This window comes from Schistocerca gregaria, chromosome 2 (genome assembly GCF_023897955.1).
Source record: "Schistocerca gregaria isolate iqSchGreg1 chromosome 2, iqSchGreg1.2, whole genome shotgun sequence".
Lineage (NCBI taxonomy): Eukaryota > Metazoa > Arthropoda > Insecta > Orthoptera > Acrididae > Schistocerca > Schistocerca gregaria.
In genome coordinates, this window is record NC_064921.1 from 61,324,663 (window position 1) to 61,350,710 (window position 26,048).

The 26,048-nt window shown below is 42.5% G+C and overlaps 1 protein-coding gene across 1 annotated transcript in view; it reads right to left on the reverse strand.

The window, feature by feature from the left end:
* The window catches only part of LOC126335637 (odorant receptor 13a-like), a 125,927-nt gene extending 101,885 nt beyond the window's left edge, over positions 1-24,042 (reverse strand). Inside the window, exon 1 of the mRNA XM_049999092.1 lies at positions 23,740-24,042. Within this exon, the coding sequence (XP_049855049.1) occupies positions 23,740-24,042 (303 nt within the window). The remainder of the gene's footprint in view (positions 1-23,739) is intronic.
* Positions 24,043-26,048: the final 2,006 nt, after the last annotated feature.

The window sequence follows — 26,048 nt, forward strand, 5'->3', positions numbered from 1 at the left end:
AGTTCAGCATAAACAACTGAACATTTTACCTCTAGAGTACATATTACGATAACCCGAATGAAATCGTAGATAGATAATATTTCCAGCACCAGTTGCCGCAGGGGATATGGTCATACAACTGAAACATTATAGGTAATATATGAGCTTCGAGAAAGACGCATCATCGGCTAATTATGTTCATGAGCTTTACAAGCCTGCAAGCAGAAAATTTTTGCCATGACCTGTGATAGTACAACAACTGGATGATTTATGGGAGGCTGATCTAACATTCGAATAACAGTTTCAAATACATTCTAATGATCTCAGATACATACAGCAAATTCGCTTGGACTCTGCCTTTGAAATTAAAAGTGGAGAAGGAAGTTTCAGAGATTTTTGAAGTACTGTTGCAAACTCAAATGCATCAGTGCCTCGAAAACCTTCGGACCAAACATCAGGGTGAATTTTACAGTAAGGTTTTCAAAGCAGTAATGAAACATTTGGGGTAAATCTCTACTCAACATTCTTCCATTTGGAAGCTGATATTGTTGAATGGGTGTACATGATGATCAAATACCAAATGTGGAAGCAATTTAATCTTCAAGAGACGTGCAAATTGCTAAACATCCTACCACAACTCATTGTTAAGTATGATCACACTATTTATCATAAATTTCGAACAGACCTTTTGATGACCATGATAATGGACTTACAAACACAGTATACAACCGTATTAAGATGGTGGATCCACGCCAGCAGAAGTTTCAACAAAGGTGATTTCGTATGTAGCTACCGAATTGATCAACAACGACATGTGCGACATGTACAGTTGCAAGGTGCAGCACACAGACCTGAGAAGATACACCTTAAAAGAGAATGATGGTGAAGATATTGCAGGGATTTTCTAGACAAAGGAGTTACAGAAAAGTTCTGAACCGAGTGCATTTCTAGTAGAGGAGGCCATAAACGTCAAGGAAACAAACTATTAATGAAATAGTCACAACACTCTTAGTGTGCTGTGTAATAGGATATGCAAACCTGAAAATATGCAGTAGTGACATAAGTACCAGGAAATGTATCAACGGAGGTGGAGACAGTATTCTCGACTATCTGCAATTTGATCTTCATAACCCTGGACACAATTTTTGTGGACCTGGAACGAAACTCAAACAGTGGCTAGTCGATGGTGATAAGTGAATTAATATCTTAGACAATCCATGCAAGAAGCACGACGTTGCTTATTCTACAAATGGGAATTGTCGCACTGCACACCGAACATTCATATTAGCTGATAAGGCTAGTCAGATACGTCGAAGAAAGGATATTTGTACAGGATAATGTATTGTTGCATTCATGGTGGATAAGGCAATGCATGCTGGAATAATCTTCAAGCAAATGATGAATGTAGTTCGTCACTAAGGAAGAAGATAAAATCGATGGGATGTTTAAAAAATTGCGTAGAATCAGGTGTGACAGTGTCGAAAGCTGCCTTGAGGCAGAAAGAAGGAACGAATAGATGTGGCGAAACGTCCAGGTCCTGTCAGTACCAAAGACTTCATTTCTAATCTCTGCATTTGCTGGACTATCAGCCATAGGTTCATTAGATGGGGGAACTGCTGCCATAACTCAAGCAATAAAAACGCACAAATCCCTGAAAAGTACTTACAAGAAGTAATAAGGCCGTCGCTATCGGTAAAGGCCTCTATTTAAAACCACAAGGGAAAGGGATAGGGCTGTACCAAACAAACGAAAAATGAAAAGAAAACCGCTGAGTAAAAACACAGATATGCTTAAACTCGTCACAGAACTGCAAATTCAGAGATTTCGCAGCTTGTTTATGTGGGATACATTACCTGAGACAATGTAGAAATACAAAGAATGTGGGACTGACAATTGAAATGTTATCGGGGGATATGGACCTCACTTGCTTACGTATGTTAAAAAAAGAGGACGGATCACTATCTACTGCTTTGACTCATTCGTAGATTGAAGACTGCCTGAAGAGCTGTGTCGTTACTTCATCAATGGGAACCAGGAGCTGTACAATTTTCGACGCTACCAGGACTTCAGTTCATACCTCTGAGGACATTTCTGCCTCATGTTTCTAATTACAGTGGCTTAAAAACAAGCAGAATGCATGTCTCTGCATAATTTGAGATTACTCCCTTAAACTCGAAAAAAAATCTAAATCAAAAGCGATATACTTTCCTCCAATAAATCTTAGCAGGGGGAAATATACAACAGCGTAGCTAATATCACTGAGGGAAATATTAAACTGCATCTAAGGAGTGGGAAAGAAGTGTTAACTGGCTCGACAACACTGACGATTTAAAAGCGTATAGAGACGATTTGTAAAAGGATTTGAACTACATGGGAACTTTAATACTTTAATACTTTAAAACAGCGTTAAAAGCAACAGAAGAGACACTGACCTTTAGTGACAAAGGCTATGTTTCTCGAGGGGACAAGCGATGCTACATAAGACTGATGAAAGTTATGAGTCGCACCAGCCAGAGATTCGTATAGAGCGTAATATCTCGATGGATTCGTACCTTAACGACAGCTTAGTCATCCCATTCGCGCATCCTTTCCTTTAGCGGGTGCTGGTTGCGGAATTTCCCAGAAATCCGATATATAACCATGTGACTTTTGAGACGTTAGACCATCTCGAGCTGAATATAGATCAGAACGTAGATCAGAAAGAGAATCTATTCGATTTTAGCAGTGAGGGAATGGTAGTAGCTGAAGCGAAATTATGGGTATTAAGTGTAACTTAAAATCCCTTTATCGAGCAGGTAAGTTAGAAAATTTAAAAAGGGAAATGGATAAATTAAAGTTAGATATAGTGGGAATTAGTGAAGTTCGGTTGCAAGAGGAACAAGACTTTTAGTCGGGTGAATACAGGGTTATAAATACAAAATCAAGAAGGGGTAATGCAGGAGTAGGTTTAATAATGAATAAAAATTAGGAGTGCGGGTAAGCTACTACAAACAGCATTGTGAACGCATTATTGTGTCCAAGATAGACACGAAGCCTACGCCTACTACAGTAGTACACGTTTATATGCCAACTAGCTCTGCAGATGAGGAAGAAATTGATGAAATGTATGATGAGATAAAAGAAATTATTCAGACAGTGAAGAGAGACGAAAATTTAGTAGTCATGGGTGACTGGAATTCGAGTGTAGGGAAAGGGAGAGAAGGAAACATAGTAGGTGAATATGGATTGGGGGAGAGAAATGAAAGAGGAAACCATTTGTTAGAATTTTGCACAGAGCATAACTTACTCATAGCTAACACTTGGTTCAAGAAGGTTGTATACATGGAAGAATCCCGGAGATACTAAAAGGTATCAGATAGATTATATAATGGTAAGACAGAGATTTAGGAAGCAGGTTTTAAATTGCAAGACATTTCCAGGGGCAGATGTGGACTCTGACCACACTCTATTGGTTATGAACTGCAGATTAAAATTGAAGAAACTGCAAAAAGGTGGGAAACCAGAGGTTGTACAGAGTTTCAAGGAGAGCATAAGGGAACAATTGACAGGAATGGGGGAAAAAAACACAGTAGAAGAAGAATGGGCAGCTCTGAGGGATGAAATAGTGAAGTCAGCAGAGGACCAAGTAGGTAAAAAGATGAGAGCTAGTAGAAATCCTTGGGTAACAGAAGAAATATCGAATTTAATTGATGAAAGGAGAAAATATAAATACGCAGTAAATGAAGCAGGCAAAAAGGAATACAAACGGATCAAAAATGAGATCGACAGAAAGTGCAAAGTGGCTAAGCAGGGATGGCTAGAGGACAAATGTAAGGATGTAGAGGCTTATCTCACTAGGGGTAAAATAGATACTGCCTACAGGAAAATTAAAGAGACCTTTGGAGATAAGAGAACCACTTGTATGAACATCAAGAGCTCAGATGGAAACCCAGTTCTACGCAAAGAAGGGAAAGCAGAAAGGTGGAAGGAGTATATAGAGGGTCTATACAAGGGCGATGTACTTGAGGACAATATTACAGAAATGGAAGAGAATGTAGATGAAGATGAAATGGGAGATACGATACTGCGTGAAGATTTTGACAGAGCACTGAAAGACCTGAGCAAAAGCAAGGCCCCGGGAGTAGACAACATTCCATTAGAATTACTGACAGCCTTGGGAGAGTCAGCCCTGACACAACTCTACCATCTGGTGAGCAAGATATATGACACAGGCGAAATACCCTCCGACTTCAAGAAGAATATAAAAATTCCGATCCCAAAGGAAGCAGGTGTTGACAGATGTGAAAATTACCGAACTATCAGTTTAATAAGTCACAGCTGCAAAATACTAACGCGGATTCTTTACAGACGAATGGAAATAACTGGTAGAAGCCGACCTCGGGGAAGATCAGTTTGGATTCCGTAGAAATATTGGCCCACGTAAGGCAATACTGACCTTACGACTTATCTTAGAAGAAAGATTAAGGAAAGGCAAACCTACGTTTATTGCATTTGTCGACTTAGAGAAAGCTTTTGACAATGTTGACTGGAATACTCTCTTTCAAATTCTAACGGTGGCAGGGGTAAAATACAGGGAGCGAAATGCTATTTACAATTTGTACAGAAACCAGATGGCAGTTATAAGAGTCGAGGGGCATGAAAGGGAAGCAGTGGTTGGGAAGCGATTGAGACAGAGTTGTAGCCTCTCCCCAATGTTATTCAATGTGTATATTGAGCAAGCAGTGAAGGAAACAAAAGAAGAATTTGGAGTAGGTATTAAAATCAATGGAGAAGAAATAAAAACTTTCTGATGAAATTGTAATTCTGTCAGAGACAGCAAAGGACTTGGAAGAGCAGTTGAACAGAATGGACATTGTCTTGAAAGGAGGATATAAGATGAACATCAATAAAAGCAAAACGAGGATAATGGAATGTAGTCGAATTAAGTCGGGTGATGCTGAGGGAATTAGGAAATGAGACACTTAAAGCAGCAAAATAAATGGTCGAAGTAGAGAAGATATAAAATGTAGACTGGCAATGGGAAGGAAAGTGTTTCTGAAGAAGAGAAATTTGTTAACATCGAGTATAGGTTTAAGTGTCAGGAAGACTTCTGAAAGTATTTGTATGGAGTGTAGCCATGTATGGAAGTGAAACATGGACGATAAATAGTTTGGACAAGAAGAGAATAGAAGCTTTCGAAATATGGTGCTACAGAAAATGTTGAAGATTAGATGGGTAGATCACATAACTAATGAGGAGGTATTGAATAGAATTGGCGAGGAGTTTGTGGCGCTACTTGACGAGAAGAAGGAACCGGTTGGTAGGACATGTTCCGAAGCATCAACGGATCACAAATTTAGTAGTGGAGAGCAGCGTGGTGGGTAAAAATCGTAGAGGGAGACCAAGAGATGAATACAATAAGCAGATTCAGAAGGATGTAGGTTGCAGTAGGTACTGGGAGATGAAGAAACTTGCACAGGATAGGGTAGCACGGAGAGCTGCATCCAACCAGTCTCAGGACTGAAGACCACAACAACAACAACAACTAGTGTAACTACGGCCTACATAACAATCACAAGAGCACTTTGAAGCGGAAGGAAAACGCGATAACACACGAGAATTACATCTTAAATCCATTGGACTGAAACCTTGCAATGACATCACTCGATGTAACAACTGCAGTTTGATACGAAGAGCGTATCATTAGCCATAAATATTATTCCCACAGACCGTTTGCTACAGCCACATTTAATGTTGATGATGAAGTACGAATTATTATTCAGCATTAAGATGGACTGACACTTACAAGCAAGAGATTCCTATGTTTGAAGAAGAGGGTACATACACCCAAGGAAGTCGTGCCACAAGCGGTAATATCGCGCCTTACACGTAATACATTTACCTTTCTTTTTTCGAGAAACATTGTAAGAACTTAATGAAGTTAAAATCGCCCACACCGGAAACGTTGGGATCATATCTACACTCAAGTCTCTGCATCAACATCTGATGTCACTGCTCTATAAAACACAGAATAGTTCGTAGATGGATCGACAGACACCTCCTTTAGTGTGTGCATTCCACTCAGAATGTTAATGGATTTGTTTAAAGACAGCAATCATACTACAATGAATGCGAAGCAAGATTTTATTCTAGATCGAAGTGCTACAGACAACAACTCGTACATTCTAGGAGAAATTGGAGAAGGATGTAAAATTGTGCTGGATATATTGATATCGAAAACGTCGCAGCTATCGCTATCAGACGAAGAAAATTTGCATTCTGAATTCAGGAGTGCATCTGTCCTTAACTTTCCGTTCATGGGAGTTGTTTGTATATACGATCCTTCCACAGTCTTCTCGCCAAGCATGGACTCTTAAGACTCCTATCCAGCTAGAAATCCCTCGTTTTATTATTGTGGCGCAGCAGGCATGCAGTAAGGGGAGCCTTCAAAGGGACTCAAGTATATTTGACAACGAAAAACTAACCAGTGCTTGAGTTTACCTGAACTCCCAGTTTTTACGTAGAATGATTTACAGCACAACTGTAGCTTGTGGAATATTGTATGACATGTACGCAAGATTTAACCATCATATTGCGAGATTGATGTTTTCATATGCACGTTTTTTCCCGCAGGAGTTTAAGTTACTATCACCCATAGCGGTGACAGACTGTTCAAAGTAACATGAGGCAGTGAAGACTGGAACTTTGCATGTACGTATTGAATTCGAATCATGCAGAAACTTCATTGCAGGCACTGCAGCATACGCGTTAATACTAAGTGACTATCTCACAAAATACCCTCTGTAAACAGGAATTGTACAATGTGTAGCATAAGTGTAGAGGCATTGTACAAGATACACCACAATATACAACGATGCCTTGAAGAACAAAGGTTGATGCAGTCACACAATGGTTTTACGATGACTGCGGACGATGACTGGCGATCCGCCGCAAGACAACTTCTAACTAAAGCACTCCTCCTTCAGGCAACAAGTGTCCCAGCCGAACCATCCGACCGCCGTCTCATCTTCAAACTACTAACGAGGTATTCCACAATTGTTGCTTCACTCAGACCGTTTAGCTCAGTGCAGTCTGCTAAAACTCGAAAACCGGCGATGTGTTTGACACAATTTTACCACGCAAATCACTGGGACGATGAAGAGATGCACGTTATGGTCTGGTGTCGTCGTTCCAAGCTTCTGAATGTAGACTCAGCATAGAATACTTCCAAGGCCATGAGAAGATTTTCTGGTCTCAAAAAATTTATAAATGTGCGTCTGTCCATAAGTTCGATACAGAAAGTTGTCCTGCCCTCAACAAGTTGTAGCAGAAATGTTCAACTATTATTGGAAATTTGTGGTAAGGACTATGGGACCAAACTGCTAAGGTCATCGGCCCTTAGGCTTCCGCATTACTTAATGTAACTTAAACTAACTTATGCTAAGGAGAACACTCACAGCCATACCCGGGGGAGGACTCGAACCTCCCACGGGGGCAGCCGCGCGAAACGAGACAAGGCGTCCCAGACCGCACGGCTACCCAGCGCGGCAACTATTATTGAATTGGCTTACTAATAAACACAAGCAATTTATTTATTTTTTTAAAAATCTTTGTATTTATTTATTCACTTGGTGTGTATGTAACTTAAGCTTTCCACTGCACTCTTCGTAGAAAAAGAAATGCTAGGGGCCTGGGTGAGCGCTCGCATCGTTAGGCAGTCGACACTGTACCAATAGGCGCTACCAGGAGGCAGCGGGAACAGGCAGGAAACATCACGTTTGTTAGATTTTGCTGACTCAGCTGGAAGATTATTGCACTACCACGTCCGCACTCGTTGTAACACTAGCAGAAGTGTTGGATTACAAGTACCATGAATGTATACGATTTCACATACGTACATGTGTGAACTGCATATGCCTCACAGAAAGCGCTTGATACAGGTAGATGAGTGCTGCACGTGCACTGAAAATCATGAACGTCAGCTCTGCCTAGATTTACATGTGCTCATGAACCCAGCAACCAACCTGCTTATATGTAAATAATTGGCACTGAACAGTTCCTCTTCCTTCCAATCTGATCAGCCATGATGCGATCTGCACAAGGTGCTGACAAAGGCGCCGGTAAGTGCACTTATTTCTCGGATGCTGAAAACTTGGTTCCAACCATAATGTCACTACTTCTCAGTGATGAGACAATCACATTTCTCCTGAATGATTTGCTGAAGGTGAACATAAGAATTTCTTTCTGTAATGCATGTAATTTTTTTCATGTCTGTATGTAATACTTACGTGTTCCTTTGTTGCTTTGTTTTCACCATAGGTGGACACACTGATATCAAAACTAGCGTCTACGACACCCTTCCCCACACAGAAATCATGGGGTTTCGGTCAGATTATGGATTACCACATACATTCCATTGAAAGTGAGCCAGCGCCATTTTCCACTTAGAGATCGTGGGGCTTCAAACATATTACGGATGAGGTACCACAAGTAATGACGCCATTTTATTCTAGTCACAGCTCGTGGGGAATGACACGACACTGAGAGGCAGATACTTGAGTAATAGCATTATTTCTTCTTCAAGCAGTAGTAACAATAATACTAATAATAATCTTTTTATACCTACGTACAGATCTTTTTTCTAGATAAAGTTTATACTGTTGTTAAAGGGAATTAGAAAGCAAGCTAAACCGAAAAAATATCAGGATGTACCACACTTATTATTATGATTAATAATCAATATGAGTGATTGAAAGCACTAATTATTGGTGAACCTCAACAGTCCTGAGACTGGTTTGATGCAGCTATCCATGCTACTCTATCCTGTGCAAGCCTCTTCATCTCACAGTACCCACTGCAACCTACATCCTTCTGAATCTGCGTAGTGTAGTCATCTCTTGGTCTCCCTCTACGATTTTTACCCTCCACGCTGCCCTCCAATACTAAATTGGTGATCCCTTCATGCCTCAGAACATGTCCTACCAAGCGATCCCTTCTTCTGGTCAAGTTGTGCCACAAACTTCTTTTCTCCCCAATCCTATTCAATACTTCCTCATTAGTTATGTGATCTACCCATCTAATCTTCAGCATTCTTCTGTAGCACCACATTTCGAAAGCTTCTATTCTCTTCTTGTCCAAACTATTTATCGTCCATGTTTCACTTCCATACATGGCTACACTCCATACAAATACTTTCAGAAGTCTTCCTGACACTTAAACCTATACTCGATGTTAACAAATTTCTCTTCTTCAGAAACGCTTTCCTTGCCATTGCCAGTCTACATTTTATATCCTCTCTACTTCGACCGTCATCAGTTATTTTGCTCCCCAAATAGTAAAACTCCTTTACTACTTTAAGTGTCTCATTTCCTAATCTAATACCTTCAACATCACCCGACTTAATTCGACTACATTCCATTATCCTCGTTTTGCTTTTGTTGATGTTCATCTTATATCCTTCTTTCAAGACACTATCCATTCCATTCAACTGCTCTTCCAAGTCCTTTGCTGTCTCTGACAGAATTACAATGTCATCGGCGAACCTCAAAGTTTTTATTTCTTCTCCATGGATTTTAATACCTACTCCGAACTTTTCTTTTGTTTCCTTCTCTGCTTGCTCAATATACAGATTGAATAACATCGGGGAGAGGCTACAACCCTGTCTCACTCCCTTCCCAACCACTGCTTCCCTTTCTTATAACTGCCATCTGGTTTCTGTACAAATTGTAAATAGCCTTTCGCTCCCTGTATTTTACCCCTGCCACCTTCAGAATTTTAAAAAGAGTATTCCAGTCAACATTGTCAAAAGATTTTTTCTAAGTCTACAAATGCTAGAAACGTAGGTTTGCCCTTCCTTAATCTAGCTTCTAAGATAAGTCGTAGGGTCAGTATTCCCTCGCGTGTTCCAACATTTCTACGGAATCCAAACGGATCTTCCCCGAGGTCGGATTCTACTAGTTTTTCCATTCGTCTGTAAAGAATTCGCGTTAGTATTTTGCAGCTGTGACTTATTAAACTGATAGTTCGGTAATTTTCACATCTGTCAACACCTGCTTTCTTTGGGATTGGAATTATTATATTCTTCTTGAAGTCTGAGGGTATTTCACCTGTCTCATACATCTTGCTCACCAGATGGTAGAGTTTTGTCAGGACTGGCTCTCCCAAGGCCGTCAGTAGTTCCCATGGAATGTTGTCTACTCCGGGGGCCTTGTTTCGACTCAGGTCTTTCAGTGCTCTGTCAAACTCTTCACGCAGTATCGTATCTCCCATTTCATCTTCATCTACATCCTCTTCCATTTCCATAATATTTTTCTCAAGTACATCGCCCTTGTATAGACCCTCTATATACTCCTACCACCTTTCTGGTTTCCTTTCTTTTCTTAGCACTGGGTTTCTATCTGAGCTCTTGATGTTCATACAAGTGGTTCTCTTATCTCCAAAGGTCTCTTTAATTTTCCTGTAGTCAGTATTTATCTTACCCCTAGTGAGATAAGCCTCTACATCCTTACATTTGTCCTCTAGCCATCCCTGCTTAGCCATTTTGCACTTCCTGTCGATCTCATTTTTGAGATGTTTGTATTCCTTTTTGCCTGCTTCATGTACTGCATTTTTATATTTTCTCCTTTCATCAATTAATTTCAATATTTCTTCTGTTACCCAAGGATTTCTAGCAACCCTCGTCTTTTTTCCTACTTTATCCTCTGCTGCCTTCACTACTTCATCCCTCAAAGCTACCCATTCTTCTTCAACTGTGTTTCTTTCCCCCATTGCTGCCAATTGTTCCCTTATGCTCTCCTTGAAACTCTGTACAACCTCTGGTTCTTTCTGTTTATCCAGGTCCCCTCTCTTTAAATTCCCACCTTTTTGCAGTTTCTTCAGTTTTAATCTACAGGTCATAACCAATAGATTGTGGTCAGAGTCCACATCTGTCCCTGGAAATGTCTTACAACATAAAACCTGGTTCCTAAATCTCTGTCTTAGCATTATATAATCTATCTTATACCTTTTAGTATCTACAGGGTTCTTCCATGTATACAACCTTCTTTCATGGTTTTTAAACCAAGTGTTAGCTATGATTAAGTTGTGCTCTGTGCAAAATTCTACCAGGCGGCTTCTTCTTTCATTTCTTATCCCCAATCCATATTCACCTATTATGTTTCCTTCTCTCCCTTTTCCTACACTCGAATTCCAGTCACCCATGACTATTAAATTTTCGTCTCCTTTCATTGCCTGAAGAATTTATTTTATCTCATCATACATTTCTTCAATTTCTTCGTCATCTGCAGAGCTAGTTGGCATATAAACTTGTATTACTGTAGTAGGTGTGGGGTTCGTATCTATCTTGGCCACAATAATGCGTTCACTATGCTATTTGTAGTAGCTTACCCACATTCCTATTTTCCTATTCATTATTAAACCTACTCCTGCATTACCCCTATTTGATGTTGTGTTTATAACCCTGTAGTCACCTGACCAGAAGTCTTGTTCCTCCTGCCACCGAACTTCACTAATTCCCACTATATCAAACTTTAACCTATCCATTTCCCTTTTTAAATTTTCTAACCTACCTGCCCGATTAAGTGATCTGACATTCCACACTCCGATCCGTAGAATGCCAGTTTTCTTTCTCGTGATAACGACATCCTCTTGAGTAGTCCCCGCCCAGAGATCCGAATGGGGGACTATTTTACCTCCAGAATATTTTACCCAAGAGGACGCCATCATCATTTAATCATACAGTAAAGCTGCATGCCCTCGGGAAAAATTACGGCCGTAGTTTCCCTTTGCTTTCAGTCGTTCGCAGTACCAGCACAGCAAGGCCGTTATGATTATTGTTACAAGGCCAGATCAGTCAATCATCCAGACTGTTGCCCTTGCAACTACTGAAAAGGCTGCTGCCCCTCTTCAGGAACTACACGTTTGTCTGGCCTCTCAACAGATACCCCACCGTTGTGGTTTAACCTACGGTATGGCTATCTGTATCACTGAGGCACGCAAGCCTCCCCACCAACGGCAAGGTCCATGGTTCATGGGGGGGGGGGGGGGGGGGAACCTCAACATATGTATTAGAAATTAATTATTATTTGTGGATGTGTATGTGTTTTGCTTGCGTCTGTGTGTGATACTAATTAGTTTCACTTCTTCATCTGTTGCAGAAAGAGTATTAGAAGCTTCTAGGAGTGGGCTCACAACACTGCTGCCAGACCTTTCATTGATGCAGCCATCGACATCCGCGTCACCTCAGCCTAGTGGTAGCAGAACAGTGCGATCAATGTCTGTGACATCAGATCTGTGGCCATCAGGCTACCGCTCCCAGCCTAATGGTAACAGAGCAGTGCTCTCGATGACATGGGCATCACCATGCAGTGGGTGTAGCAGTTTCATCCCCACAGCCTGTCTAGCTGCTAGTGCTTTCACAGACATGATCTTACATTCACCCATTGGTAATGTCAATGATGAATTTCGAGATCTGTCTAACTTCCTTCCTTCCTGTAGTGTTGGAAAGGGACTTCTCTGTGAGCTTTCGCACGCCCCTAAGAAAGGCAGCAGTGATGTTGCAGGGATAAGCATCGCCTTTTGCTCGAAGTATGGTAAGATATTGCAGGATATGTCAACTGCAGAGCGCTATTGAACTTTTACTAAAAGTGTCATACTGAAATGTTTTTCCAATATGAAGGCAAGAGGCTCTGCTAAGGTGCTCAGTTGCGTGCTCCACCTTCATGTGCACGCATACCTTTTTGATCCAGTTAACAGAGATCCAGCTCAACCATCTTCCAAATGATATAGCCGCTAAAATGGTATGCATTAAGTCCAGAATCTAGATGAGGGGAATGAATGCAGCTTCATCTGGCCCGTTCTGGCTTGCAATAGAATTTACACGAGAGATACATGTCGTACAGATACATATGAAACACCTAAAGCCTGTGGGCATTATGTGAAAGGTATAGCTTTCCTCCTCACTATCCCAGACTTACCAAAATTCCAGAGGCAGAACGTGAATTATATGATTCATATTTACAGTTTGCATGTAAGTGAGAAAAAAAAGCAAGCCATGAAATGTGAGGTATAAAGTAGCTGGACCCCTCCAATTTCCCAGAGCAGCTGCTGAGCATACTAAACTTATAGGTCTATTGTTATTCTCCAAAAGCGACACTACTTCTGGATGAAAAACATGCTCACCTATTGTCTGCCAAAAGGTCAACAAATAAGGGACAAGTCACTTTTGCCGCAGATGGCTCCACTCTTCTACTAAGTATGAGCATTTGGAAGGGCACTTTATTGATTATTTGAGCCAGGAACTGGTCCTTGTGAAAATGCTCACTGAGGATAAAAAGTTTTTAAAATGCAAAACGCTTACCACCAGGAACGATTTTCCTTTGTTCTATACACTGCCTTCGAGTGTTTACTATATCATGTAGCACAATGTGAAGGTGGTCCCAATGCCTCTCGTAACACTTTTACAGAATGCAGCATATCAGGTTGTATGCTCATTTGATTCCAGTTGCAACAAATTTTATTTCCATATTGTGGATGATTCTGCTAGATAGTTGCTCTCCGAGTTCGAAAACCTTGAATCGGATGTTGATGGCCTTTATAGTAGAAACATCCCAATGGACAACTCGTAGGAGAATGATGCAAGCAGTTAAGTGTCATATTTGTGACCTGCCTTTGGACAGAAAAGCGTAGAATCGACGTAGAGATCACTGTCATCCAACAATGAAGTTCCACAGTGCATCTCACAATGCTTGCAACCTGAAATAAAATTGTCTCGACACATACCCATCTTCTTCCATAACTTGAACAGGTATGACGCTCACTTTTTGGTTGAGCACTTTGGTGCTTTTGGGCTGGAGAATGATAAGGTCAATATTATACCTGATAATCTAGAAAAATATATTTCATACTTCCAATGAATGACTCCAAGAATATAACTCCACTCGATACCATTTATGCAGGCACCTTTTCAGAAAACTGCTGAGATAACTGCTGAGAATATCCGTATCACTTGAGCTGCATTTCCTGATGATGCAAAGCTCCAGACTGTACCAAAGAACGGTGTATTTCCATATGAATATCTTGGCTCGATGGAGAGATCCATGAGTCCACATCGGCCAATATAAACACGTTCACCAGCAAACTCACAGCACTACCATAATGGGTGTGGAGTATAGGCATGTGGTGAATATTTGTAAGGAATTCAACATCTCTGATATATAGGTTTATGCTAAACTGTATATGGAGACAGCTACGCACTTGCTCATGGACGTTTTTGACAAATTCTGGAGTGTATGCCAGGAGACGTGCACTCTGGATCTAGTCTTCTTTACAGTGAGCTGGGGCTTTTGTGGAACGCAGTGTTGAAAAAGATACGTATCAACCTCAGACTGTTGACTGATGTTGATGTGTTGCTTTTTTCAAACGGAGGGTTCGTGGGGGACTTCGCCATTATGTCCACAGTTACATTAAGCCTTGCGTCTGAGTGACGAGGAGTACTGGCCATCCGACGATTTGAGTTACATACTTTACTTGGATGTAATGTCTCTCTGTGAGCACGCATGAAAAAATCTCTGTCGTTTGGAAAATTCTCATGGCTGCCCAAATACGAAATCACCAAACTGAAGGATGAGATCTTCAATGTGGCTGCTTGATGTTGGTAGAAGGTATTCTTGGAGACGGACTTCGAATATCTCACCAATTTGCATGACACATACAGTGACCTGCCATAGCGCCTGGAGCTCGTAGTCCTGAAAAATGGTTTCTTCCCCAAGCTACTGACAATGTTGGGGAATAAGCAGAGATACTTTATACACTATAGAAACCAGCAGTGTCTCGGGGATGCAACTTCTTAACATCACCTCTGCCATTTATTTCAAGCAGCGTCCCTGGTTGAACAAGCATATTGATTTATACACTCAACAGAGAGCTCTTGCAAGATGTGATTTTGAAAATGGTTTTTATAAGTTATTGAGCAATTCAGTTTTCGGTAAAATCGTGGAGAATGCTAGAAACATTCACGATATTCATTTAGTTTACCACTGGGATGGGTTTTAATGTGCAAGGGATTACATGACAAGGCGAAGTTTTAAGCAGACTACAGTCTTCAATGACAGACTAGTGGAATGGCTAAGGTTTCAGTGGGGTTCACGAAGCCTGTCTATATCGGTGTGTTCTTGACCTCTCCAAACTCCACATGTACCGATCCCATTACAAGTCTGTAAAACAAAATTTTGCTGATGCAGATTGGCTGGATGGTTGGTCTGGGATATATAGGGACCAAACTACAGGGTCATCAGTCCGTTTTTCATGACGCAAACAAGGCTCAAGGTAAAACAACACCCAAATTTAGTTTGAGAAAGTAAAAGGGGGTAAAAGGAATGGGGAACCACACCGAAAGAAACGAAAGAGAAAGGGGGAAAACGTACAGCACAAAGAAAGGTAGAGGAAGTTATTAAAACAGCACATTGTTTGGGCTGGCTGACCACAAGCATAAAAACGGATGAGCCAGCCACTCTGCAACATACTAACATGTCCAGCCCAAAATGACGAGATGAGCACACCTACGGACTATACGACCAACAAGGCAAACAAAATGCAAAGACAGGATGACAGAGAGTTAAATCGGAGGAAGGGTGGAGACATCGGAGAGAAGACCCACCCTTAGATGGTAAGATAAAAACCCTCCTCACGAATGAAACATAAAACTGCTGTTGAAGCATTGTCGCCTAATACCACAGGTAGGGTGCTGGGAAGAAAACTGGGCAGTCCAACAAGACGTGGACGACAGTCGTTGGGGAGACACAGTGACACCGAGGTGGGTCCTCACGATGAGGGAAGTGACCATGTGTTATCCAAGTATGGTTGATGTGAAGCTGGAAAAGCGCAACGGATTCTCTGTGAGTGGCTCGCATGTATGACCGCCATAGATTTATTATCTCCTTGATAACACGGAGTTTATTTGGTGTACTGAAGGTGCACAATTCAGCAACCCAAATCGCGAAAACTTCGCAGTGGAAGACCTATCGTAAATCGGTCTCCAGTAGGTTTACTGGTGGCCTGTTTGGCCTCGAGAACAGTGTCCTGGGGTCCAAATGAAGGTCAATGAACGTCCACTGTTCTCGAGGGCATAGAGAGACTCATGGATAGTCATTACCAAAGGGTGTCGAGGGAATCACTGGTCGAATGCTTGTCGGCTGCTTAAGGAGCCACTACACATAACGAAGGACTCCCCGGCACAGGACTGGATACGCTCAAGGGGGCTATAAATGGCTACCAACTGTGCATTGAAAACAGTGCAGCCATCCGACAAGGAGCGCTGTTCAGTACGTCCAACGTGAGCGTAAGCGAAGCCAACAAGACTGTCGACGATTCATTAATCTGTGTAGACTATTTCTGAGCCCTGGAACTCTCTGAGAAGAATCAGAAATTGCCTGCGGAGGGTCTTAGGTGGAACGGAGCCTTTTGGGCCTTGCGATAGGTCCAGTCGAAGCCGTGGTCGAGATATGGACCATGGAAGTGTATGGGAATGGACACACACCAAAGGTGGTTGAGGGAAAGCGTCGAGTTCACTGAGAAGCGACCGGACATGGACGGCGAGGGGATTCCCAGTGCTGGCCTGCTGTTGCGGGAGATGGGTCGTCGAGTTAGGAAAAAGGAGATGGTAATTTAGATGGCGAGGCCGGAGCCGCAATGGAGGAACGCCTGCTCCCACAAGGAGACTGTTCGCAGGACTCTTTTAGAAGGCTCCTGTCTTGAGCCGAACTCCACAGTGGTGGATAGTGTCCAGCAGACGCAGTGAGGAGGGCGATGCTAAACCATCCACTAGGCTCCCACAGTCAGTATGGGACTGTACATGGGCTTTGTGCATCTGCAGCAGTGTAGGACGATCACCACCCCAATGTAGCTAAGGTATCGGATAGTATTAAGTTGCCGCCAGCACTTTTCCTTTTTCTGACGAAGATGGGGAAGCCAAGTTAGGCAGGCATCTAATACCGGCCCCAAAAAGCGGTAAATCTCCACTACATCTAGTAGTTGGTCATCGAGGTAAAGTCCTAGATGAAGGATGGACAGTAAAACGACGACAGAAGTGCATGACGCAAGTTTTGGCGGCCGAACAGAAAGCGGTGAGTGAGGGTCTCCAACTGCACCTTCCGTATAGTCCCCTGCAGCTGGCGTTCAGCCACAATAGAAGAAAAGCAGAAGGAAATACAGAAATCGTCAGCATTTGGGAGGGGAGTGACTGACGACTCTACTACTAATGCCAGACCATTGACGGCAATTAAAAAGAGTGCGACACTCAGGACAGAGCCCTGCGGGACCCCGTTCTCTTGTATATGGGGTGCACTTTGGAAAGCACTGACGCGAACTGCGAAAGTGCGGAGCGACGAAAAGTTCAAAAGGGAAACAGCAAGAAGGGATTAAAAAGCATTCTAACGAAGCACTGTCACATAAGCGCGTGGACAAATTATGAAATCTTAAATGAGTCTGAGGGTAAGTAAATATTTCGTTACACATGTATGGATAACAATGATCACAACATGAAAATGTGTCGTTTTCTTTTGTTTTTGATTTTGGATAATGCTGTCCACAAAAAAAGTTCCAAACGGCTCTGACCACTATGGGACTTAACATGTGAGGTCATCAGTCCCCTAGAACTTAGAACTACTTAAACCTAACTACCCTAATGACATCACACACGTACATGCCCGAGGCAGAATTCGAACCTGCGACCGTATCGGTCGCGCGGTTCCAGACCACTGTCCACAGATTAGAGTGACATGCAGATGGATGTAAGGCCGGAAATATGAGAGAACGCTTCATAGGACTATGATGACCTATGGAAACGTCGTGCGACTGATGAGAAAGGGATGATGCGTCAGATGAGAGGAGCAAAGAGAGAAAGACGCATAGTAAATAGTGCAAATGATACGATGAAGATTCCCTACTCTTGTACTTGACTAGATTAACGATAATTGGTATAGTTCAAGACATAAATTGCACAACTGTTTAAGGCATGAATTTCACGATATGCTGCATGTACGTAAACGTAAGTCATTGCGTTACCAAAACGACGGTGCATGGTTACTAACAAGCCAGAGAAGATGATCTCTAAGTCCGCAACAGTCACATGTATGTTAACTTACTATTGTGTAAGTGCTAAAACAAGTCCATTTAGTCATGTGGCCTCTTAGATGGAAGTTACCAGAAAGAATTTTTTCTGTGTAAGAAGTGTACTCTGATTGTGAAACATCTGTAAAGCTTTGTAGTCCGCCTCCAGTATCCATTGTTGTTAGCAGAAATCGATGTAGGACTTAACGAGCTCTGTGCAGATGGGCATGTGGATGGATGGAAGAGTGAGTAACGGTTCGTTGACGGCATTGGACAGGGCAGAACGATGGGCCGTCGGACCACAACAGAGAAGATTCTTCCAAAGGGCCAGCTAGACTTCCCGCTTTCACCTGCGACGCGGCGGATAGTCAGAGTGGCGCAGAGACAGATGTCAACAGCGGCAGCCGCGGTTGCCTGGCTGCGTGGCCAGCCTGGAGAGGCCTGCACAGCTTAACTTCGAGGACTGCCACGTGCTAGATAGCAGCTTCAAATTGTGCGAATAAACTCAGGAATGTATCGCAACTTTGACATTCCTTTCATAGACAGTCATCTCTGTGCATAATTGAGGAAACTACTTGAATGTGATTTGCAGAGTATCCATGTAGATGTAGATGTACATGTGATTACTCCCACCAAATGATGTATTGCTGTGCCGAAAATTAGCGTTCATTAACTCCGTTGCGCACTGTTTAATTAGTGTGGATCCCGAGGAGCGACATACAAATAGGTAACTAACTAGCATCGCTTCTCACTCTCCTTAATAGTGATGGGGGTTTCACAATCGCAACAGGGACGAGAGTAAATGAAATCAACGTATCTGCAATTGCCACTTAGCCTAGCAAGTGTATGTATCTCCAAAGTGTTGTGTACATAGTTCCGCGTAGTCAGCGCGTACACAACTTTCCCAATAGAGCGCGTCCCGCTAAGCACAACAGCGCAGGCGCTGCGCTCGTCCGTCTCCGCACTACGAGATGGCACTGTCTGAGAGAGGGAACAAATTCTGCTTCCGCCGATCCGCGTATTAATATGTAACCCAGCCAATGAGATTGCTGCTAACGTAGAACCTTTTCTCCTCACGGATCACACTCGCGCAGTGATACCTGAACGCTCGAGGTATTATAACGAGTGTACAGACGTCCGATTAGTCAGTCTGCATTAGTCTGCATCAGTCTGCATCAGTCTGTAGTCAAGTTTTAGTCTGCGCCTAATAAGATTACCATATTCCTGTACATAGCCATGAAGATAAATATATAGACACTTTGTAAAGTATGAAAGATATTTGAGAATTAGATTAACGTATCAAGACCAAAGGAACTTCAGATTGTCAATTGAAAATAGCATCCAGAACCAAGTTAAGTTATTTTTATGCTTGTTATTATTTTAATAAATGTGTTTGAAAATTAATCGAGTTCTGTTTAAAGTTGGTCACCGTTAATCTGGTACTCTACGCGTGCAAGTCGCATCTCTATCGTCTGTCCTAACGGCAGAAGATAAACACGCCACGATAAGACCACGAGACATATTACTGACACTCGCCTACTTCGTTAGAGCGACGAGTCAAATAATCTTATGGTGTGTGTACCGAAAGTCTTACAGTACGCACACCACACAAAGTTAATAAAATATATCAAAAAATACAAGTACTGATATTGGTAACGGAATCCTTGGAACGCATTTACCTGGCTTTTTACCGTACTTATAACTAGATTGTGGGACACCCAGGAATTGAAGATGCTCACCTCTGTGAGAAGTACAGGGTTATTCAGAAGTACCTCCAACATTACAGAAGACGACTGTTAGAAAATTATAAGATAGAGAAAAACGACACTCAGTGGAAAAAGCAGCTGTCCAAGTTTCGATTCCTAATACGCGCCATTGCATGGTTGCAGTAAGGAACTGGCATGTCACATCATGTAGACACAGTATTCACTCCATGTTGTTGTGTCGGATTAGAAAGTACCAGCGTCCTGCAGACAGGCTAGGAATAAACAGATTTAGAAAGTGGATTGCTGTCACGCCTTCCTAGGCTATTCGTGTCAGTGACTTCAAAGGGCTGCACTGACGTTGGTCGCATCACAAATGGTGGCGACTCTGAGCAACTGCAATGTCAGTTAGAACGTTGGAGAGATGTTGTATCCATTATCATTCTTCTCTACATATTTTAGTTTTCGCGCAGTAATCTCCTGAAACGATGGAGATACTCATGAATAAATCTGAGCAGGGTGTGGCAGAGAATTGTCCATAAGTTTAAGTTGGTACTGCGAAGGGGGCAATGGGAAAGGGGTATGGGCTCCAAGATCACTATGGCAGCAGACGTTTACGTTGGTACCTCTATTCGTTGCAAACATGACTTAGTCGAACGAACAACGTGCTTCTCCTATCGAAATCTATTTCTCCGAGACCCTGTTTATAATTGCAGTACAGAGATCTATCCATACTCGATACCAAATCCCCACTCAAAACAGTGTTTCCGACCGCAAATCGATTGTGTTATAGGCGGAAAACTTTCGTCGATGTGGCAGTGTTATGAAAACGAGAGCTGGAACACAGAAGACCGTAAGAACTCCTGAGAACACTGAGCGTGTAAGGTCGGTGTTGCGGTTCCCTAAACATTTTCCTCACGAACATGGGTCGTCGTTTGCACTGTGTAGCTGTATTCTGCCTCGGTTTCTCCTCGAGGATCTTCAGTTTCATCCTCATAAAATAGTGCGGATATATCTTCACAGTGTTAAGGTCACAGTTCGGTGTGCAGTTAGTACTGAAGAAATCATTTTTTTTCTTTTTAAAATGAGAACAACCATTCTGTTACCGTTAATAGTCAACGATAAGTGAACACTATCCAAAACCTTTTTCGAGCACAACTGCAACAAAAGCTTACGACACTCGTTTGGTTTCAGGAAGGATGGATGACCTAAGATGTTAAGTCCCATAGTGCTCAGAGCCATTTGAACCTTTTTTTTTGTTTCAGGAGGATAGTCCCATGGCCCCCTTTGCTTGACAATGGACGAATGTTGTGAGGCAAATCGTTGTCTTCGTTTGATCTCGCGGTACGGCGAGTTTCATGGCCTGCACGTTGGCCTGATTTACGTCCGTACAGCTTTCTCCTTTGTGGTTGTCTCGAAGCTGAAGTTTATAAACACCACCCAAGGACCTGAAAACCTTGAAGGATGCTATATGCCTTGAAATATGTCATATTCCACAACAGATTCTCCATAGAGCGATGCGGAACCTTATAAACCGGCTGCAGCCGTGCATTGACAGTGAGGGGTGTCACGATTTGATGATCAAAACTTAATAAAACTAGCCTTCCACCTCTACTTTAGTGACGTAATAAATAAATGTCTTCTAGCATGTCTTGATTTGTAGTTTACCTATTATTAACTTTAATTCCCTGTCCCACTCCGTATAATTGAATGTATCGCAATTTGCCCATGTGCTCAGTTGACTTATCAGGAATGGACAGCAACACTGAAATGTCTCTGTTGGATTCCTTTCGTGTTCTTAAATCTGTTATCATTTACAGCATAAATTCCTCTTCTAAATTTACTGTGGTGTTTCTGACTCTATCTGGGAGGAGACTGAGCAGTGGAACGTGTTACTTTTACACATAAACAAGAACGCTCTGTCACACTACTACACTTTAAAACACAGTTCATATGTAATTCATGTCACACGGTCTCATACGGAACCTACATCAGCTTTCTTTTATATACTGTATATGATAAGATACTGTCATCCCCCTTCCCTTCTGCGTGAAAGGATAAATGAGCAAATGTGTTTCTAGTTGCATGCTTGATGGTAGCAGACAAGCCTGTCTGCTAGAGAACGGTAGGACCAACGTCGGAACAGGTAGTTACGCTTTCTAAAAGCAAAGAGGTTTCTATTCTTGTCCTGTCCGTCCCTTGTCATGTTAATATAGAAAGGTGCCTCTCTGGTCATTTCTGTTTCTATCTGTGAGGTACCCTCGGTAGGGGCCAGGCCAGTCTGTCCATGGCGAGCGTCTAAAGTGGTAAGATCTCCGGCTAAGCGCGTCTCTGCTAAATCTGAAGGACAATGGATTTCTTAAGTTCAGCCTAACTGAAAATTTTATCACCTTTATTTCAGGTTTAGATCTAAAATATCTAATGTTACCTTAAATTGCAACACAGTGTAATTCGAGTGTCACTACTTTGTGAGTAAAGTGGAACAATGTGTTGATGATCCGTAACTCTAAGTAAGATCATCAATCTTAAATGCGAATGTGCGTGAGATTATAAAGTCTCGCCTTGACAATATTTTTCAATATAGCAACTTTTCTTTATGTTCAACCCATGTGGGGTGTACTTTGTGAGACCAGTACCACGTGCTTATACAATTGTTTGACCCATCTGTTAATAGTAACACAATAGTAACCAGTTCGAGGTTTTCCTTTTGTAAATTGCGTTTCGATGTAATTTATTTTAATTATCAAAATTATTGTGGAGTTACACTCTTTGTGTTAACCAAGTTGACCACGTGAAGCATGTGGTGCAATCATCAAAGTAGCCCTCAGCTATTCTTTTCGGGAAGATTTCACAGAGAGTTAGTATGAATTTAGTATGCCAGTGTGTGGTAATTTCATGACGGACAGGATTGCGCTACGAACATAACTTCTTTGGGTGAAAATTGAATCAGTTGGTTGTGGTTAATTTCCTCTTGGATATGTTTCAACGTTCTTCATGTGTTATTTTATGAATGCAGTGTTGTATACAGTCTTCCAATCTTGGCTCAATATTTGATGTGTTCCGTAAGACTACAAACTCAAATTTTCACTGTGGTGTCACCGCTAGACACCACACTTGCTAGGTGGTAGCCTTTAAATCGGCCGCTGTCCGGTAGTATGCGTCTGACCCGCGTGTCGCCACTATCAATTATTGCAGACCGAGCGCCGCCACACGGCAGGTCTAGAGAGACTTCCTAGCACTCGCCCCAGTTGTACAGCTGACTTTGCTAGCGATGGTTCACTGAATAAATACGCTCTCATTTGCCGAGAGAATAGTTAGCATAGCCTTCAGCTACGTTATTTGCTGCGACCTAACAAGGCGCCATTATCGGTTACAATTGATACTGTGAATCACGTACCGTCAAGAGCGACGTTCATCATTAATGGATTAAAGTTAAGTATTCCACCAGCTACGTCCATTTTTCTGAAGTCTAATTTCCTTGCCCTGTTCCAGACCTCACGCCAGCCTGCGTGAGCTAAAACGCGTGCCTTTCGGTCTCTTCTAGTAACACGGTGTTGGCTCTCCTGCCAACCACAACATTCACAATCCTAAATAAGGAACCAGTTTAGTTATGAATCAAGTTTAATATGCTGAAATTTTAACGGAATAATGATCAATGTTAAAATAAATGTCCAAATATAAACTGATTTATTTCTTTTTATTTAAATTCTCTGTTGTCGTAAGATGACTATTAGAAGATTATAATTAATGTTAGTCTGGTTGGGAATTCGGTAAGCTAGACTGGATACCCGGTGAAACAGTTGCTCAGTAATGCAAGGTTAACTTCCCCAGATAGCTCACAGCTTTTAACCCGCTTTTATTGTCTTGAATATCAGTACCGCTTTTAGAACAACTTAATGCATCAACATTACAACACTACCCCTTCATTTGAATGGACTCTGCCTGGTGTGGAAGGAAAGAGCCGCTTTCGAACCTGCGAGACGTTGCTGGCGAACTTGTCGCGGAGCGCCACGTAGAGCGTGACGCGGAAGACGCCGCCGAAGATGAGGCTGGCCAAGGGCACGGCGCTGGCGACGGCCGCCATGTCGCCCCAGCTGGCGTACAGGTGTGCCAGCTGCGCGGCGTTGTGCGCGGCCAGGGCGGCCCAGAGCAGCGGCGCCAGCCAGCGCCGGCCGCCGCCCAGCGGCTGCAGCCCCACGGCGCGCAGCAGCGTCACGTTCAGCTGCAGGTAGCGGCGCGGCTGTGAGGCGTCGCCCGCCCACGAGCGCGGCACCATCTCGCAGCCGTCGAGAGCCTGGCGAAAGGAACTGGTAGCTGGACACAAACACGACCAGGCCGACGCGTTTCAGTCAGAACGAGTTACGTAATCCTGACACATTTGGGTCAGTAAATGACACAAAAAAATCGCAACACCGAGAAAGAGTTGTGCAACGTAAACGAAAGTTTGTAGTAGTGTTCCTAAATCTCAAAGATGAAGTCTAGTAGCGCCAATATGAGTATGCAAATCAGATGGGCTGCAAATACAAGCTGTAACCGACATAAGCGTTAGTTATGACGAGTTAGATGAGTATGTGCCAAGCAAGATCGCAAGAGATGGAAAAGAGCCACCGTGGTACAACAACCGAGTTTGCTGCGGAAGCAAAGAGAACTTCACAGCAAACATAAACATAGCCAAAGCCTTGCAGACAAACAAAAATTACTCGAAGCGAAATGAGGGCTATGCGAGAGGCGTTCAATGAATTCGAAAGTAAAGTTCTATGTACTGACTTGGCAGAAAATCCTAAGAAATTTTGGTCTTATGTCAAATTGGTTGGTGAATCAAAACAAAATGTCCAGACACTCTGTGACCATAATGGTACTGAAACAGAGGATGACAGACTAAAGGCCGAAATACTAAATGTCTTTTTCCAAAGCTGTTTCACAGAGGAAGACTGCACTGTAGTTCCTTCTCTAGATTCTCGCACAGATAACAAAATGGTAGATATCAAAATACAGGACAGAGGGACAGAGAAACAATAAAAATCGCTCAAAAGAGGAAAGGCCGCTGGACCTGATGGGATACCAGTTCGATTTTAAACAGAGTACGCGAAGGAACTTGCCCCCCTTCTTGCAGCGGTGTACCGTAGGTCTCTAGAAGAACGTAGCGTTCCAAAGGAATGGAAAAGGGCACAGGCCATCCCCGTTTTCAAGAAGGGACGTCGAAAAGATGTGCAGAACTATAGACCTATATCTCTAACGTCTATTAGTAGTAGAATTTTGGAACACGTATTATGTTCGAGTATAATGACTTTTCTGGAGACTAGAAATCTACTCTTTAGGAATCAGCATGGGTTTCGAAAAAGACGATCGTGTGAAACCCAGCTCACACTCTTCGTCCACGAGACTCAAAGGGCCGTAGACACGGATTCCCAGGTAGATACCGTGTTTCTTGACTTCCGCAAGGCGTTCGATACAGTTCCCCACAGTCGTTTAATGAACAAAGTAACAGCATATGGACTACCAGACCAATTGTGTGATTTGTTTGAAGAGTTCCTACATAACAGAACGCAGCATGTCATTCTCAATGGAGAGAAGTCTTCCGAAGTAAGAGTGATTTCAGGTGTGCCGCAGGGGAGTGTCGTAGGACCGTTGCTATTCACAATATACGTAACTGACATTCTGGATGACATCGGAAGTTCACTGAGGCTTTTTGCGGATGATACTGTGGTATATCGAGTGGTTGTAACAATGGAAAATTGTACTGAAATGCAGGATGATCTGCAGCGAATTGACGCATGGTGCAGGGAATGGCAATTGAATCTCAATGTAGACAAGTGTAATGTGCTGCGAATACATAGAAAGAAAGGCCCCTTATCATTTAGCTACAATATAGCAGGTCAGCAACTATAAGCAGTTAATTCCATAAATTATCTTTGAGTACGCATTAGGAGTGATTTAAAATGGAATAATCATATAGAATTGATCGTCGGTAAAGCAGACAGATTCATTCGAAGAGTCCTAAGGAAATGCAATCCGTAAACAAAGGAAGTAGGTTGCAGTACCTTTGTTCGCCCACTGCTTGAATACTGCTCACCAGTGTGGGATCCCAACCAGATAGGGTTGATAGAAGAGATAGAGAAGATCCAACGGCGAGCAGCGCGCTTCGTTACAGGATCATTTAGTAATCGCGAAAGCGTTACGGAGATGATAGATAAACTCCAGTGGAAGACTCTGCAGGAGAGACGCTCAGTAGCTCGGTACAGGCTTTTGTTGAAGTTTCGAGAACATACCTTCACCGAAGAG